General features: G+C 36.5%; 1 protein-coding gene across 3 annotated transcripts in view; it reads left to right on the top strand.

Annotated features, from left to right (window-relative positions):
* The window catches only part of LRCH3 (leucine rich repeats and calponin homology domain containing 3), a 112822-nt gene that overhangs the window by 54103 nt on the left and 40389 nt on the right, over nt 1-18330 (top strand). For all 3 annotated transcript variants that reach the window (XM_065876052.1, XM_065876054.1, XM_065876053.1), the window contains exons 7-9: nt 13401-13494; nt 14845-14965; nt 17543-17691. In XM_065876052.1, coding sequence (XP_065732124.1) covers nt 13401-13494; nt 14845-14965; nt 17543-17691 — 364 coding nt within the window. The remainder of the gene's footprint in view (nt 1-13400; nt 13495-14844; nt 14966-17542; nt 17692-18330) is intronic.

The raw sequence follows: 18330 nt of genomic DNA on the forward strand, positions 1-18330 counted from the left end.
GGGTTTGATCCCTGGTCAGGGAACTGAGATCCTGCAAGCTGTGTGGCACAGCCAAAAAAAAACAAAAACAAAACAAAAAAGCAGATGCATATTCAAAAATTCAAGTTAGTGATAAACTCTGAAAGGGAGGAAGATTCTGTGTGAATGAGGCATAAGGACGCTTCTCATTGGAGTGGCTTCTCTTGTTGCGCAGCAGGTGCTCTAGGCGCACAGGCTTCAGTAGTTGCAGTGCACGGGCTCAGCCGCAACTGGAGAAAGCCCACGCACAGCAACGAAGACCCAACACAGCTGATAGATAGATAGATAGATAGATAAACCCTTTTAACTCTGAGAGGACTGAAAGCACATATGTGGTGTTAAGGAAGACATAAAAGGTTTTGCCAGATGGTAGGGATTAGGTCTTACACACTATGTGCTAATCTAGACCTCTCTTAGAGGAAGGATTTTGGCAGTGGGGGTGGATATGAGGAGACCCAGACCACTAATACCAAGAATTTAAAATTTTCTCCATTATCTCCTTTTCATTTCTTTTTCCTCCTACCTCAATTCATTACTTATAATATGGAACTCTTGTTTCTTATTTATAGAAGAAAGTTTTGTTTTTCCTATTTAAATATTTCTAAAAGTTTCTACTCCTGTACTCTTAAAATAGATGTACAACAAATAAAAGTAGGTTTTCTTTTATATATACACTAATTTATTTTCTCCCTTGGAGTTAGTAATCCTTGGGAAGGAAAAGTATTCCTCTCCAGAAATAGCAGAGTAGGAATATTAAACTGCTACTGTTGCCTTTGAGGTTTGTGTGTAAGATATGAATAATGATTACTGGGTGTGTGTATATGATGGTATGCCTGAAGAAACCAAGGAGGAAGCATCATTACCTGTATGAACAGTGAGCTTTGGTTGAGGGCTGCAGTGCTAATTGCAGAACCTATTTCTCTCTGTGACTCTATCCTTAGTTTTGAAGACTAATTAGTCTTGGCCTAATTTTTTTTTAAATATACCAACTTCATTATTTTACTTTAAAAACATCAAGAAATCCTGGGAAGAGACTTGTGTGTATTTGCTAAGAGATACAGGAAGGCTTGAGTCAATAGAGAAACCTTTCCTAAATGGGAAGTCTAAGTAGCATAAACATGTCATGTTTCTCCAAAGGAATTAGTAATTATAGATCTACTATATTCCATTCCCTATAATAATCCCTAATTATGCTCCCTAGGTTAATCTGTCTTCTGCATTTTCCATTTTTTCCAGAGTTATGTTACTTTATTATATATATATATATATATATATATATATATATATATATATATATATATAACAAAAATATTTCCTTCAACTCCTCATGCACCAGCAAATGAGACATCATACTTTCATGTCTTTCTCACTAAGGTACAGATTAGTAAGACTGCATTGTAGTTAGCAGTGCATTTATTCAAAATGCAGTAATGGATTCAGAAGGCCTTAGTTCTAGCTCTGGATCTCTGTACTATTAGGCAGTTCACTTAACCTCTCTGACCCTTGGTTTCTTCAGTGTGATCTTTACCCTGTTTATATTTCTAACAGTAGTTGTGAGGATCAAATGACCTGTGTTTGAAAGTGCTTTGCTGACCATAAAGCCCTATATGAATATTAGGCATTAGAGTTATTAGCTGTCTACTGTGATCTTGGACAAATTTAGTCTAAGAGTTCTGTTTTGCTAAAGAGAATTTTTATTAATCCTGTAGCTCTTCAGGTATTCAGTACAAGTTACTGCTGTGGTAATTTCAATCCTTAGTTGCACTTTCTAACTACTTTTGTGTAGCATAAAAACAACACACAGTCTTTCTTAAATCATTTTATAAAGGTCACAAATGTTTTTACTCATTTTCAGATGTAAATGTTTCCAACTCCTTTAGCAATTTACACTGTTGTGATAACTTTCTTATTTTATACAATGGCACACATTTTTAAAAATAGTGATCTAAAGTGAACTATGCTTTTTTGCTGTGATGATTTTAAGCAGCTTTAGACTAAATATATTTATTTATGATGACGTGGCAGTGAGCCAAAACTAAGGAACAACTAAGCCACTGGTAAGAAAAGTCATGCTTCTGTAACCCCGGTAGTGGAATGAATTCTCTACAAGCCTGAGCTTGTGAAAGTAGTGGCGATCCTTTATTCATATTTATATTCTAAGCAGCTGGAAAACTGCCTGGCATTCAATAAATGTTTGGTGAACTAAACTCAAATGAAGCAGATTTAGTGACTCTCTCTTAAGGACACATTCTTCATAGAATGATAACTTTTATTTAATGCTTTGTGCAGGTCCTTAGCTTATATTTTCTCAAGTAATCTTTATAGCAACTCTGTGAGATAGGTGTTGTTAATTTTTTTTTTTTTAACTTATGAGAAAACAGAGGTTGAAAGAGGTAAAACAGGTTAATTAAAGTCACATAGCTAAGAAATGATGGTGCCAAGTTATCAGTCCAGATCTGTTAAATTATTTGAAAAAAGCCATATTTTAAACTCCTTACTGCACTATACTGATTCACAGTTCATCTCCCTGCCACACAGAGTAACATGAGCATTTGAATCCATTTTATGCTAGGTAGTTTACTAAAGAGACTGGACTTTCTAACAGGACATAGCTGGAACCTGGCTGGCACAACTCTTCCTGGCCTCACAAAGGCCATATTTATACATAGGGTGACCATCTGTCCTAGTTTACCTGTGACTAAGGAGTTTTCTGGGACATAGGACTTTAGTGCTAAAACCAGGAAAATCCTGAACAAACCTGGAGGGTTGGTTAAACTATGTCTCACTTAAATCTTATCAGTCTAATCTCTGAGAAAGAGCAAATATGTGGAGAAGCTAAAGGTAACTGAATAAAGAAGATAAAATAATAGCTTAAGGCAAAGATTCTATTCTCTTTATGTTGCCCTCTTATAAAATAGCACAGTAAAATTAGGCTTACCTTAATTGGTCACTTCACAGAATGTACATTATATAAAACAGTATCCTCTAGAAATCTGAAAATCTTTACTTGAAAATTTTACATAATATTAAAAAGTACTGTTCAGTAAATCCTGAAATACATGTATTTCTTTTGGCATCTGCAAAAAAGAATTCTTTAAGTATGACTTAAATATATATTTCATCAGAAAGCTTTTAAAATTAGGTACCTTGGCCTGACTTTGCTGTGATAAAACACACACAATACCTGTCCTTAAGATCTGGACTCTAAAACAGGCATAAAAGCAGACATGTCATGTAGACAGTACACATAAAACATTTTACTTAAATGCTAACAATTGGGAGATCTAGATGAAGGGCAAATAGATATCATTGTATTGCTCTCCCAACTCTTGTATAGATATGAATGTTTTCAAGATAAGAAGTTGGGGGAAATTCACTACTTTTTTTTGGAGAGAAGTAATTTTAGAATTATACTGAGACACTTATTTTGCTAAATGATCTTTGTAGTGGAGGGTAGGAAAATGAGTTAGATAGCTGGAAAATACCTATATTTTTGGATCCTGATAATCAGAGCATGTTTAGCACATTGGACAAATAGGTCTGTATATTACTAAATACATACAAAGTAAGATCTTTATCAGTAAAAATAAATGACAAGTTATAAAAATGTCTTACATTCACATAGGGTTTTGTTTCTGTTCTTTTGTTTTTACTTAACACCTTCCACTTTATGTGAAGGCATATGAGTAAGAATGTTTAACCTCATTTTACAAAGGTTAAGTGACTTCTTTGAGCTAATAGTTGGTTGGATTATCTGTGAAATCCAAATACATTGCTCCTTCCCTGTACCTTAGGTTCTGATTCATTGTGACAGCATGACACAATAATTTTTTTAAAGTTATGTACACAAACTAAGAATACATGGGATAAAAAATCCAATACCAGAAGAACACTACATATTTTAAATTTGTACCATTGAAAGTTGTTTTCAACCTAGGCAGTCTTACTAAATGAAATGCTAATAGACCAATTTTTAACAGAGTCCTTATCATGTTTTAGACTTTAAATTAAGCTAACTTTTAAAACTATGTTTAAAAACAAATAAAAACTAAAGCTATAAACAAGTAAAAACTAAAGCTATAAAACTTTTAGAGGAAAATATGGAAGAATATCTTTGTGACATGGGGTGGGCAAGGATTTCTGAGGACACAGAAACGAATAACCATTAAAAAAATGATAAACTAAATTTAATGAAAAATACATCTATTTATGAAAAGAAAATATTAAGAAAACAAATAGACAAACCACAGACTGGGGGAAAATATTTACAAAATACATGTATGACAAAAGACTTCTATCCAGAATATCTAAAGAATACCTGCTTATACTTAATGTTAAAAAGACAAACAACCCAGATCTGGGAGAAGATGGCGGAAGAGTAAGACGCAGAGATCACCTTCCTCCCCACAGATACATTACAAATACATCTACACGTGGAACTGCTCCTATAGAACACATACTGAGCGCTGGCAGAAGACCTCAGACCTCCCAAAAGGCAAGAAACTCCCCACGTACCTGGGTAGGGCAAAAGAAAAAAGAAAAAACAGAGCCAAAAGAATAGGGACGGGACCTGCACCAGTGGGAGGGAGCTGTGAAGGAGGAAAGGTTTCCACACACTAGGAAGCCCCTTCGTGGGCAGAGACTGCGGGTGGTGGAGGGGGGAAGCTTCGGAGCCGTGGAGGAGAGCACAGCAACAGGGGTGCAGAGGGCAAAGCATAGAGATTCCCGCACAGAGGATCAGTGCCGTCCAGCACTCACCAGCTCGAGAGGCTTCTCTGCTCACCCGCTGGGGCGGGTTGGGGCTGGGAGCTGAGGCTTGGGCTTCGCTCGGATCCCAGGGAGAGGACTGGGGTTGGCGGCGTGAATACAGCCTGAAGGGGGCTAGTGCACCACGGCTAGCTGGCAGGGAGTCCGAGAAAAAGTCTGGACCTGCTGAAGAGGCAAGAGACTTTTTCTTCCCTCTTTGTTTCCTGGTGTGTGAGGAGAGGGGATTAAAAGCGCCGCTTAAAGGAGCTCCAGAGACGGGTGTGAGCCACGGCTATCAGCACGGACCCCAGAGACGGGCATGAGGTTCTAAGGCTGCTGCTGCATGTGTGCGAGCATAGGTCATTGTCCCCACCTCCCCTCCCGGGAGCCTGTGCAGCCCGCCACTGCCAGGGTACTGTGATCCAGGGATCCAGGGACAACTTCCACGGGAGAGCGCACGGCACGCCTCAGGCTGGTGCAACATCACACTGGCCTCTGCCGCCACAGGCTCACCCCGCATCCATACCCTTCCGTCCCCCCGGCCTGAGTGAGCCAGAGCCTCTGAATCCACTGCTCCTTTAACCCCGTCCTGTCTGAGCGAAGAACAGACGCCCTCAGGCGACCTACACGCAAAGGTGGGGCCAAATCCAAAGCTGAACCCTGGGAGCTGTGCAAACAAAGAAAAGAAAGGGAAATCTCTCCCAGCAGCCTCAGAAGCAGCGGATTAAAGCTCCACAATCAATTTGTTGTACCCTGCATCTGTGGAATATCTGAATAGACAACGAATCATCCCAAATTGAGGACATGGACTTTGGGAGCAAGATATATTATTTTTTCCCATTTTCCTCTTTTTGTGAGTGTGTATGTGTGTGCTTCTGTGTGAGATTTTGTCTGTATAGCTTTGCTTTCACCATTTGTCGTAGGATTCAGTCCATACATTCTTTTTTCTTTTTTTACTTTTTTAGTTAAAAATTTTTTTTCATAATAATTATTTTTTATTTCAATAACTTTATTTTATTTTATCCTACTGTATTTGATTTGATTTTATCCTCTTTCTTTCTTTCTATTTTTTTCTCCCTTTTATTCTGAGCCGTGTGCCTGAAAGGCTCTTGGTGCTCCAGCCAGGAGTCAGTGCTGTGCCTCTGAGGTGGGAGAGCCAACTTCAGGACACTGGTCCACAGGAGACCTCCCAGCTCCACATAATATCAAATGGCGAAAATCTCCCAGAGATCTCCATCTCAACACCAAGACCCAGCTTCCCTCAACGACCAGCAAGCTACAGTGCTGGACACCCTTTGCCAAACAACTAGCAAGACAGGAACACAGCCCCATCCATTAGAGAGAGGCTGCCTAAAATCATAATAAGACCACAGACACCCGAAAACACACCACTAGACATGGACCTGTCCACCAGAAACACAAGATCCAGCCTCATCCACCGGAACACAGGCACTAGTCCCCTCCACCAGGAAGCCTACACAGCCCACTGAACGAACCTTAGCCACTGGGGACAGACACCAAAAACAACGGGAACTACGAACCTGCAGCCTGCGAAAAGGAGACCCCAAACCCAATAAATTAAGCAAAATGAGAAGACAGAAAACACACAGCAGATGAAGGAGCAAGGTAAAAACCCACCAGACCTAACAAATGAAGAGGAAGTACGCAGTTTACCTGAAAAAGAATTTAGAATAATGATAGTAAAGATGATCCAAAATCTTGGAAATAGAATAGAGAAGATGCAAGAAACATTTAACAAGGACTTAGAAGAACTAAAGAGGAAACAAGCAATGATGAACAATGCAATAAATGAAATTAAAAATACTCTAGAAGGGATCAATAGCAGAATAACTGAGGCAGAAGAACGGATAAATGACCTGGAAGATAAAATAGTGGAAATAACTACTGCAGAGCAGAATAAAGAATGAAAAGAACTGAGGACAGTCTCAGAAACCTCTGGGACAACATTAACCAACATTTGAATTATAAGGGTCCCAGAAGAAGAAGAGAAAAAGAAACGGACTGAGAAAATACTTGAAGAGATTATAGTTGAAAACTTCCCTAATATGGGAAAGGAAAGACTTAATCAGGTCCAGGAAGCACAGAGAGTCCCATACAGGATAAATCCAAGGAAAAACACGCCAAGACACATATTAATCAAACTATCAAAAATTAAATACAAAGAAAATATATTAAAAGCAGCAAGGGAAAAACAACAAATAACACACAAGGGAATCCCCATAAGGTTAACAGCTGATCTTCCAGCAGAAACTGCAAGCCAGAAGGGAGTGGCAGCACATATTTAAAGTGATGAAGGAGAAAAACCTGCAACCAAGATTACTCTAACCAGCAAGGATCTCATTCAGATTTGATGGAGAAATTAAAACCTTTACAAACAAGCAAAAGTTGAGAGAGTTCAGCACCACCAAACCAGCTTTACAATAAATGCTAAAGGAACTTCTCTAGGCAAGAAACACAAGAGAAGGAAAAGACTTACAATAACAAACCCAAAACAGTTAAGAAAATGGGAATAGGAACATACATATCGATAATTACCTTAAATGTAAATGGATTAAATGCTCCCACCAAAAGACACAGACTGGCTCAATGGATACAAAAATAAGACCGTTTATATGCTGTCTACAAGAGACCCACTTCAGACCTAGGGACACATACAGACTGAAAGTGAGGGCTTGGAAAAAGATATTCCATGCAAATGGAAATCAAAAGAAAGCTGGAGTAGCAATTCTCATATCAGACAAAATAGACTTTAAAATAAACACTATTACAAGAGACAAAGAAGGACACTACATAATGATCAAGGGATCAATCCAAGAAGAAGATATAACAATTATAAATATTTATGCACCCAACATAGGAGCACCTCAATACATAAGGAAAATACTAACAGCCATAAAAGGGGAAATAGACAGTATCACAATCATAGTAGGGGACTTTAACACCCCACTTTCACCAATGGACAGATCATCCAAAATGAAAATAAGGAAACACAAGCTTTAAATGACACATTAAACAAGATGGACGTAATTGATATTTATAGGACATTGCATCCAAAAACAACAGAATACACATTTTTCTCAAGTGCTCATGGAACATTCTCCGGAATAGATCATATCTTGGGTCACAAATCAAGCCTTGGTAAATTTAAGAAAATTGAAATTATATCAAGTACCTTTTCCGACCACAACACTATGAGACTAGACATCAATTACAGGAAAAGATCTGTAAAAAATACAAACAAATGGAGGCTGAACAATACATTAATAACCAAGAGATCACTGAAGAAATCAGAGGAAATAAAAAAATACCTAGAAACAAATGACAATGAAATCATGATGACCCAAAACCCATGGGATGCAGCAAAAGCAGTTCTAAGAGGGAAGTTTATAGCAATGCAATCCTACCTTAAGAAACAGGAAACATCTCAAATAAACAACCTAACCTTGCATCTAAAGCAATTAGAGAAAGAAGAACAAAAAACCCCAAAGTTAGCAGAAGGAAAGAAATCATAAAGATCAGATCAGAAATAAATGGAAAAGAAATGAAGGAAACGATAGCAAAGATCAATAAAACTAACAGCTGGTTCTTTGAGAAGATAAACAAAATTGATAAACCATTAGCCAGACGCATCAAGAAAAAAAGAGAGACGGCTCAAATCAATAGAATTAGAAATGAAAAAGGAGAAGTAACAACTGACACTGCAGAAATACAAAGGATCATGAGAGATTACTAAAAACAACTCTATGCCAATAAAATGTACAACCTGGAAAAAATGGACAAATTCTTAGAAATGCACAATCTGCTGAGACTGAACCAGGAAGAAATAGAAAATATGAACAGACCAATCAGAAACACTAAAATTGAAACTGTGATTAAAAGTCTTCCAACAAACAAAAACCCAGGACCTGATGGCTTCACAGGCAAATTCTGTCAAACATTTAGAGAAAAGCTAACACCTATCCTTCTCAAACTCTTCCAAAATATAGCAGAGGGAGGAACACTCCCAAACTCATTCTACGAGGGCACCATCACCCTGATACCAAAACCAGACAAAATGTCACAAAGAAAGAAACTACAGGCCAATATCACTGATGAACATAGATGCAAAAATCCTCAACAAAATGCTAGCAAACAGAATCCAACAGCACATTAAAAGGATCATACACCATGATCAAGTGGGTTTTATTCCAGGAATGCAAGGATTCTTCAATATATGCAAATCAATAAACGTGATACACCATATTAACAAACTGAAGGAGAAAAACCATATGATCATCTCAATAGATGCAGAGAAAGCTTTCAACAAAATTCAACACCCATTTATGATAAAAACCCTGCAGAGAGTAGGCATAGAGGGAACTTTCCTCAACATAATAAAGGCCATATATGACAAACCCACAGCCAATATCGTCCTCAATTTTGAAAAATTGTAACCATTTCCACTAAGATCAGGAACAAGATAAGGTTGCCCACTCTCACCACTAGTATTCCACATAGTTTTGGAAGTTTTAGCCACAGCAGTCTGAGAAGAAAAATAAAAGGAATCCAAATCGGGAAAGAAGAAGTAAAGCTGTCACTGTTTGCAGATGACACAGTACTATACATAGATAATCCTAAAGATGCTACCAGAAAACTACTAGAGCTAATTAATGAATTTGGTAAAGTAGCAGGATACAAAATTAATGCACAGAAATCTCTGGCGTCCTATCCACTAATGATGAAAACTCTGAAATTGAAATTAAGAAAACACTCCCATTTACCATTGCAACAAAAAGAATAAAATACCTAGGAATAAACCTACCTGTATGCAGAAGATTCTAAGACACTGATGAAAGAAATTAAAGATGATACAAATAGATGGAGAGATATACCATGTTCTTGGATTGGAAGAATCAACATTGTGAAAATGACTCCACTACCCAAAGCAATCTACAGATTCAATGCAATCCCTATCAAACTACCACTGGCATTTTTCACAGAACTAGAACAAAAAATTTCACAATTTGTATGGCAACACAGAAGAACCTGAATTGCCAAAGCAATCTTGAGAATGAAAAACAGAGCTGGAGGAATCAGACTCTCTGACTTCAGACTACACTACAAAGCTACAGTAATCAAGGCAGTATGGTACAGGCACAAAAACAAATATAGATCAGTGGAACAGGATAGAAAGCCCAGAGAAAACCCACGCACATATGGACACCTTATCTTTGATAACGGAGGCGAGAATATACAATGGAGAAAAGACAGCCTCTTCAATAACTGGTGCTGGGAAAACTGGACAGGTACTTGTAAAAGTATGAAATTAGAACACTCCCTAACACCATACACAGAAATAAACTCAAAATGGATTAAAGACCTAAATGTAAGGTCAGACACTATCGCACTTTTAGAGGAAAACATAGGCAGAACACTCTATGACATAAATCACAGCAAGATCCTTTTTGACCCATCTCTTAGAGAAATGGAAATAAAAACAAAAATAAACAAATGGGACCTAATGAAACTTCAAAGCTTTTGCACAGCAAAGGAAACCATAAACAAGACCAAAAGACAATCCTCAGAATGGCAGAAAATATTTGCAAATGAAGCAACTGACAAAGGATTAATCTCCAAAATTTACAAGCAGCTCATGCAACTCAATAATAAAAAAACAAACAAACCAATCCAAAAATGGGCAGAAGACCTAAATAGACATTTCTCCAATGAAGATATACAGATTGCCAACAAACAAATGAAAGAATGCTCGACATCATTAATCATTAGAGAAATGCAAATCAAAACTACAATGAGATGTCATCTCACACCAGTCAGAATGGCCATCATCAAAAAATCTAGAAACAATAAATGCTGGAGAGGGTATGGAGAAAAGGGAACCCTCTTGCACTGTTGGTGGGAATGCAAATTGATACAGCCACTATGGAGAACAGTATGGAGGTTCCTTAAAAACCTAAAAATAGAACTACCATACGACCCAGCAATCCCACTACTGGGCATATACCCTGAGAAAACCATAATTCAAAAAGAGTCATGTACCAAAATATTCTTTGCAGCTCTATTTACAATAGGCAGGACAAGGAAGCAACCTAAGTGTCCATCGACAGATGAGTGGATAAAGAAGATGTAGCACATATATACAATGGAATATTACTCAAGCCATGAAAAGAAATGAAATCGAGTTATTTGTAGTGTGATGGATGGACCTAGAGTGTGTCTTACAGAATGAAGTCAGTCAGAAGGAGAAAGGCAAATACCGTATGATAACACATATATATGGAATCTAAGAAAAAAAAAAAAAGGTCATGAAGAACCAATGGGTAAGACGGGAATAAAGACACAGACCTACTAGAGCATGGACTTGGGGATATGGGGAGGGGGAAGGGTAAGCTGGGACAAAGTGAGAGAGTGGCTTGGACATATATACACTACCAAACGTAAAATATATAGCTAGTGAGAAGCAGCCACATAGCACAGGGAGATCAGCTCAGTGGTTTGTGACTACCTAGAGTGGTGGGATAGGGAGAGTGGGAGGGAGGGAGACTCGAGGGAAAAGATATGGGAATATATGTATATGTATAACGGATTCACTTTGTTATAAAGCAGAAACTAACACAGCATTGTAAAGCAATTATTCCAATAAAGATGTTAATTAAAAAAAAAGACAGCCCCGTTGAAAAATGGACAAAAGGCTTGAATAGACTTTACGAAGAAAGATATATAAATGAGTAATAAGCACACAAAAAGGTGCTTATCACTGGTCATCATCGAAATGTAATGAGATATCACTGCACATCTACAAGAAGGAATAAAATTAAGACTAAGAACACCAAATGTTAGGATGTGGAACAACCAGTGCTCTCATATTGCTTATGTAATACAATATGTAAAAAGTAAAACTGGAACATACATTTTGGAAAAATGGATTGGCACATTTTTTTAAACAGCTTTATTGAGATAAAATTTACAAATAATAAAATTTACCCATTTTAATGTGCAACTCAGTGAGTTTTAGTACATGAATACAGTCACAAAACTGCCAACACAATCACGATATATATTTTTTTATCACCCTCAGCCCCAGGCAATCACTCATCTGCTTTCTGTCAGTATAGTTTTGCGTTTTCTAGAATTTCATAGAAATGAAATTGAACATTATGTAGCATTTTGTCTGGCCTCTTTTACTTAGCAAAATATTTTTAAGATTATTGATGTTGCATTTTTTAATGGGCAAAAGATTTGAACAGACATTTCTCAAAAGAAGATAAATGAGCAGCCAATAAGCACATACAAAGGTATTAAATATCACTGGTGTTAATTATCAGTAGTCATCAGAGAAATACAAATTAACACCACATTTTATACCCATCAGAATAATAACTAAAATTAATGACTGGGAATACAGTGTTGGCAGCTAGAACTCCAATACATTGCTGGTGGGGATGCAAAATGATACAGCTACTTTCAAAAACAGGTTGGCAGGGTTTTTTTGTTTTTGTTTTTTAAGTTAAACCTATGCTTACCATACAATTCATCCATTCTACTCCAAGGTATTAAAAACATCAAGAATTTCACTGACATGATGCTGAGTAGAAAAAGAGTACATATACCATTTTTATGCATTCTGGAATAAGCAGAACTAATTGTATTACTTTTCTTTTGTTACCACCCCAAACTTAGAGACCTAAACAACACAGATTTATTATTTTATGGTTGTGTAGGTCAGAAGTCTAAATCTTGGTCTCATTGAGCTAAAATTAAGATGATGGCAGAGCTGCATTCTGCCATCCTGCGTTGAGTAGGATGTATTTCCTTGCCTTTTTCAACTTCCAGAGGCTGTCTTCTTACCTTGGTTCTTGGTCCCCTCCCTCCATCTTCAAGCCAGCATTGAATCCTCCTCTTCTATTTCCCTCTTCCATGTTTAAGGAACCTTGTGATTACATCGAGCCCATTCAGATAATTCAGGATAATCTCCCTAACTTAAGGTCCTCTGATTAGCAACCTTACTTCTATCTGCAACCTTAATTCCCATTTGCAATGTAAAGTAACATATTTATGGGTTCCAGGAATTAGCTCTTGGACAGCTTTGAGGATGTTCTATACTAATTCAGGTGAAAAAAATTTGAATGGTAGTTGCCTCTTAGGAGCACATAGTGGTGAGGTAAAGGAAGTTGACTGGGAAGGGATGTGTGGGAATTTTCTGGCAAAGTACAATGTCCTATATCATGATAGGCGTGTATGTTACAAAGATGTTTTCATTTGTCAAAGTTTGTGCATTTAAATGTATGTAAATTTCACTTTAAGAAAAAGTACTCTTAAAAATAAAAATAATTGAGGGGGGCATTGGGAATGACTGGAGGAATAGATGAAGTCAGAATGTGGATATTTTTAGAGCTGGATAATGAGTACATGGGAGTTCATTATACTGTTCTATCTACTTTCTTTGAATTTGGAATTTTTCATATTAAAAAGTTAAACGAATATTCATTTCATTCTAAATAGTTAAGTCCCTGAATGCCATGAAAATGTTTATGAGTAAAATTGCATCTGATTTATTTCAAATGTTAATTTTTAAAATCTCAAACTTTACATTAACAACTAAAGTTTCTTTTTGGCAGCCACGAAGAATTATACTCAGGTCGCCCCTATGGAGCCCTTGATTCAGGTTTCAATAGTGTGGACAGTGGTGATAAGAGATGGTCAGGGAATGAAGTAAGTGTTTCTTCTATTCTGCATGTTATAACTTAAGGAAAAATAAAATGATGAAAATGGTTAAGTGTCTTAACTGGACTCAATTTCTTGTTATATAAAATATAGAATAGCCAAGGGAGGAGTAAAAATCCCACATAGTCCTGCCATCAGAAATGATATTATGTTTCTTTACCATCTTTTACCATGTGTGATTTACATGTTTGTTACCTCATTGTGTTGTATAAATAATTTTATATCCTGGACGGTCAAATGGGAACTGAGCCAGTTACAACTGAAACCTGAACGTTGAGGGCCTGTATAATCTTGAGCAGAGGTGGTAGAAAGGGTACTGTAAGGTGAGGAAATAGAACTGTAGGCTGATGGGTAGTGAGATGGGAACCTTAATGAAGAGTATCCACATGCTCAAGATAAATAAGTAACTTTCTCAGCTAATTATATCATTTTTCTCTCTCTCTTTTTTTTTCGGCTGCATTTGGGTTTTCGTTGTGGTGCGTGGGCTTCTCATTGCGGTGGCTTCTCTTGTTGCAGAGCCCGGGCTCTAGGCGCGCGGGCTTCCGTGGTTGTAGCACACGGGCTCAGTAGTTGCAGTGTGCAGGCCCTACAGCATGCAGGCTTCAGTAGTTGCAGCACGTGGGCTCAGTAGTTGTGACAAGCAGGCTTTAGGGCGCACAGGCTTAGTTGTTCCTCAGCATGTGGGATCTTCCCAGACCAGGGATCGAACCCATGTCCCCTGCATTGGCAGGTGGATTCTTAACCACTGTACCACCAGGGAAGTCCCTCATTTTTCTCTTTTAATTATCAGCATTATGTTTTCTCTCTTCTTTTTAAATTACTAAGGTATAATATTTTAGCTATAAATTAGGTTAAATGATTAAGGTTTTGTTTAGCAAGACTAGTAATGTACCATTTGTAACATTGTTTTATTGGGAGTCTAAAGCAAGTTAATTTTGGAATACAGCCCATTTGCCATTGTCATTTGTAATTGCTTGGGTATTTGTGCGTGGGTGGGTGTGTACATGATTGTGGCTATATCAATACAGATACATTTATGTCAATACTTTAAATTCATATGTGTATGTATATAGAGTCATATATACCCTCTTTTTTAAAATTGTGGTGAAATACGTATAAAATTTACCATTTTAACCATTTTTAAGAGTGGTTTCAGTGGCATAAAGTACATTCATATTGTTGGATAATATGTGCATCTCTAGATGCATCTGTAAAACTACTTTGCTATTTCTTCTTAAATATAAATTCTAATGAATTTATATTATATCTGTGCTTTAAGTACCATGTTGTCTTAAAACTTGAAATGATTTATTTTAATGTTTCTGCTATTTTTTTAAGCCTACAGATGAATTTTCAGATCTGCCTCTTCGAGTAGCAGAAATTACTAAAGAACAAAGACTACGAAGAGAAAGCCAGTACCAGGAGAATCGCAGCAGTATAATAGTAACAAATGGTGGAGGTAAACATGATTCCTGATGACATCCAAAGTCTTTATAATCTCTCTGACTTTTTAAGTGGCCTTTTCACATCCACTCCTTTTATCTGTGTATCTGTAGCTTCTTCCAGTCTTTCTTTAAAGACCTCTCTCCTCTTCTCATCTGATTAGAAAAAAAATGTTTTCTATTAGGGTTAAATTTCAGTTTCTCTGTTTCAGACTTGCAATTAAAATACAATGTTTTTCCCTTATTCTTATTTTGGGAGGAAACTTTACTAAAGACAGTTTACCTGGAATAGATCTTTTTTAATCTTGATTTAACCATGATCTTCTTTGAAGTACTATTCTCCTTTTTTTTTTTTTTTTTTTGCGGTACGCGGGCCTCTCACTGTTGTGGCCTCTCCCGTTGCGGAGCACAGGCTCAGCGGCCATGGCTCACGGGCCCAGCCGCTCCGTGGCATGTGGGATCTTACCGGACCAGGGCACGAACCCATGTCCCCTGCATCGGCAGGCGGACTCTCAACCACTGCGCCACCAGGGAAGCCCTACTATTCTCCTTTTTAAAGATTCTCTTTGTGGTCATTATTTGACCTCTTTTAGGAATTCAGTGCATTCCTTGATGTCTGCCTTTTCTTTCATCTGGAATTGTGCTCTTCATGGGCATCTGAATCCAAGTTTTCCTTATTCTGGTATTTTAAATTTTGTAATTTAAATTAAAAAATTTTTTTTAATTTATTTTTATAGTTCATTAACAAACGGAGCTCTTTCTGCTTTCTTGTGCTTCTGCAGCAGACTCTTGATTTTAGCATTCCATTCAATATTGCTTTAGTTTGAATTACCAAATCCTAATGTTTAAATTTTAAGGGCCAGCTATAAGGGAGAAATGACTTTGATTTTCCAGAAATCTATTATATTATCTAAGAAGACCTTTCATCTCTGAACGATGAGTTCAATTAAATGGTTTGCCCCGCCTTTTTTTCCTTACCATCTTATATTCTTTTTTTACTCTTGTCACTTACCATTTCAGTACTTTTCATTTTAATCTTGCCTTTGTATGAGATATCTTTCCCATTGGTTCATTTCAGACTTAAAATAATCTCTAGATCTGTGCCAGTAGCCACATGTGGTTATTGAGCATTTGAAATGTGGCTTTTCTGAATTGAGCTGTACTATAAATATAAAACACACATCAGATTTTGAAGCTGTTGCATGAGAAAGAGAATGTAAAACATCAGTAATACTTTATATTGATTATATGTTATAATAATATTTTAAATATATTGAACAAAGTAAAATATATTATTAAAATTAATGTCACCTTTTCTTTTGACTTTTTTATGTGGCTACTAGGTAATTTAAAATTACATGTGTGGTTCACTTTCATAGCTTACGTTGTATTTCTCTTGGATAGCACTGGTCTAGACAGTATGAAAAAGTGGTGCTGCTTTCTTGGGAGATAGTTATAAAATGAACTGTTGATTTAGTCACACAAGTTGTAGCACATTGGAAAAATGCATTTACGTACCTGGTTTCTAACATGGATGTAGACTTAAAACCTTTTCAGCCTTTTATCTATTTATATAATTATGATAAGTCAATTCATCTTTATATTAACTGCTGTTATGGAATTATTTAGAAATAGTTGAGTCAGAAAACTAAATTAAGAAATAGACTTCTTCAAATTTACTATTCCTAGCAACTGCAACTTTTAGGCAGCCTGTAGACCACCATACAATAATGGCTGGGAGTTAATACATCTCTGGAGAAACCGTCTTAGTAGTAAGTTTTTTTTTTTTCTAGTGTGCCATTTAAAGTGGCTTTTAAAAATAGTTACTTTTTAAACTTAAAAACAAATTAATGGGGTGCACCCAACTGTGTTAGAAGAAATAATGATGTAGCTATATGTTATTTATGTTCTTCTCCTCACCCCAGAGCATTTTGAGAAGCAAAAATTCCTCAAATGATTTCCTTCCATCCACACCTCTACAAAATATCTGCAATACTGACCTCTAGAAAATAATTTTCTAAATAGGAAAATAAATCTTGTTCTAGTTATGGACAACAGTTACAGGAAAGGGAACAGTCGTCAGTATCTACTTCTTTATCACCAAGTCCACTTTCCTCCTGTCTTTTCACTTTTATTTTGAGTTGATTGTGTTAGGTTTTCTGCCTCCCAGCTCTTTAAAGAGGTATGATTAAGCCCCAAACCTAAAACATGAAAAAAAAAAAAAACTAAAAGAATATATATTTTCCGATTTTAAAAAATTATTATTCTTATCTGTCTCACAAACTCAAACTGTCTTGTTTAAAATAGTCAAGAGCTGTCTAAAGAAAAGAGAAATATTAGAGGTCTGTTTTCCAATAATTACCATCAATTACTGCATTCTTTATAGTGAATTAGGACTAAGATTTTTTCTTTAGCCTCTTTTTGTGAGTGGCCATGGACTAAATAATAAAGGCTTATTAAATTTAAACTTATTCCTCCCAGTTTCAGAATAGAAAAGTTTAAAGAAAAGGAAAGAATGCAATTCAGTGTTTTTGTTGGCTATCTAATTTGAATGTTTTTTCTGATGTCTGTGTGTGTATGTGTCGTATGAACAGTGGAACATGATCTGGATCAGATTGACTATATTGACAGCTGTACTGCAGAGGAAGAAGAGGAAGAAGTGAGACCACCCAAGGGCCTGGACTCAGACAGCCTCAGTTCACAGTTTATGGCATATATTGAACAACGGCGAATCTCTCATGAGGTAGTATACACACGTAGCTTAAATTTTTTGCTATCCCCTAGTAAAAACAGTTTATGACAGTATAAATTTCTGTCATATCAGTGATTTGTTGGTTTAGGCTTAATTATTTGTTTTATTATATTTAGTTCCAATTTTATTACTGAGTTTTTCAGATTTATTTTTAAAATCAGACAATACTCTCAAGTAAAGTTTAGGTTTATTTTTCAAATAAAAATACAGATTTCAGAATTTTGAAGAAGGAATAAAAGAAGTCCTAAGAGTATCCTATGCCTTGGAAGAAAATGCAGAGGAATATGATGCTTTTCATTGTTGTTCTTATTGTTTTTTTATTGTTATTAACTGGTAAATCATACTTTGATCAGTAATTAAGAACTGAACCAAACTGCTGACTTTTGGAGCAACATACAAACTTAACCATAGAGTTTTTATGATGAGCTTAATTATATTGGCGCTTTTATGTGAAGTCACACAGAATATAAATTGTTTGCCATTAAAATTCTTGGATGTCTCTTATAGTGGAGCATTGAGTTGCCTTAGAAAACAAATGAGCATTCAAGCCCACTGCAAAAATCTCTGCCAATTCCCCAAGGGTCTCAAGTAGAAATAGCATTCTTCAGTGTATCTAGTCAGCATAATAAA

This window comes from Phocoena phocoena, chromosome 4, assembly GCF_963924675.1.
Source record: "Phocoena phocoena chromosome 4, mPhoPho1.1, whole genome shotgun sequence".
Taxonomy (NCBI): Eukaryota; Metazoa; Chordata; class Mammalia; order Artiodactyla; family Phocoenidae; genus Phocoena; species Phocoena phocoena.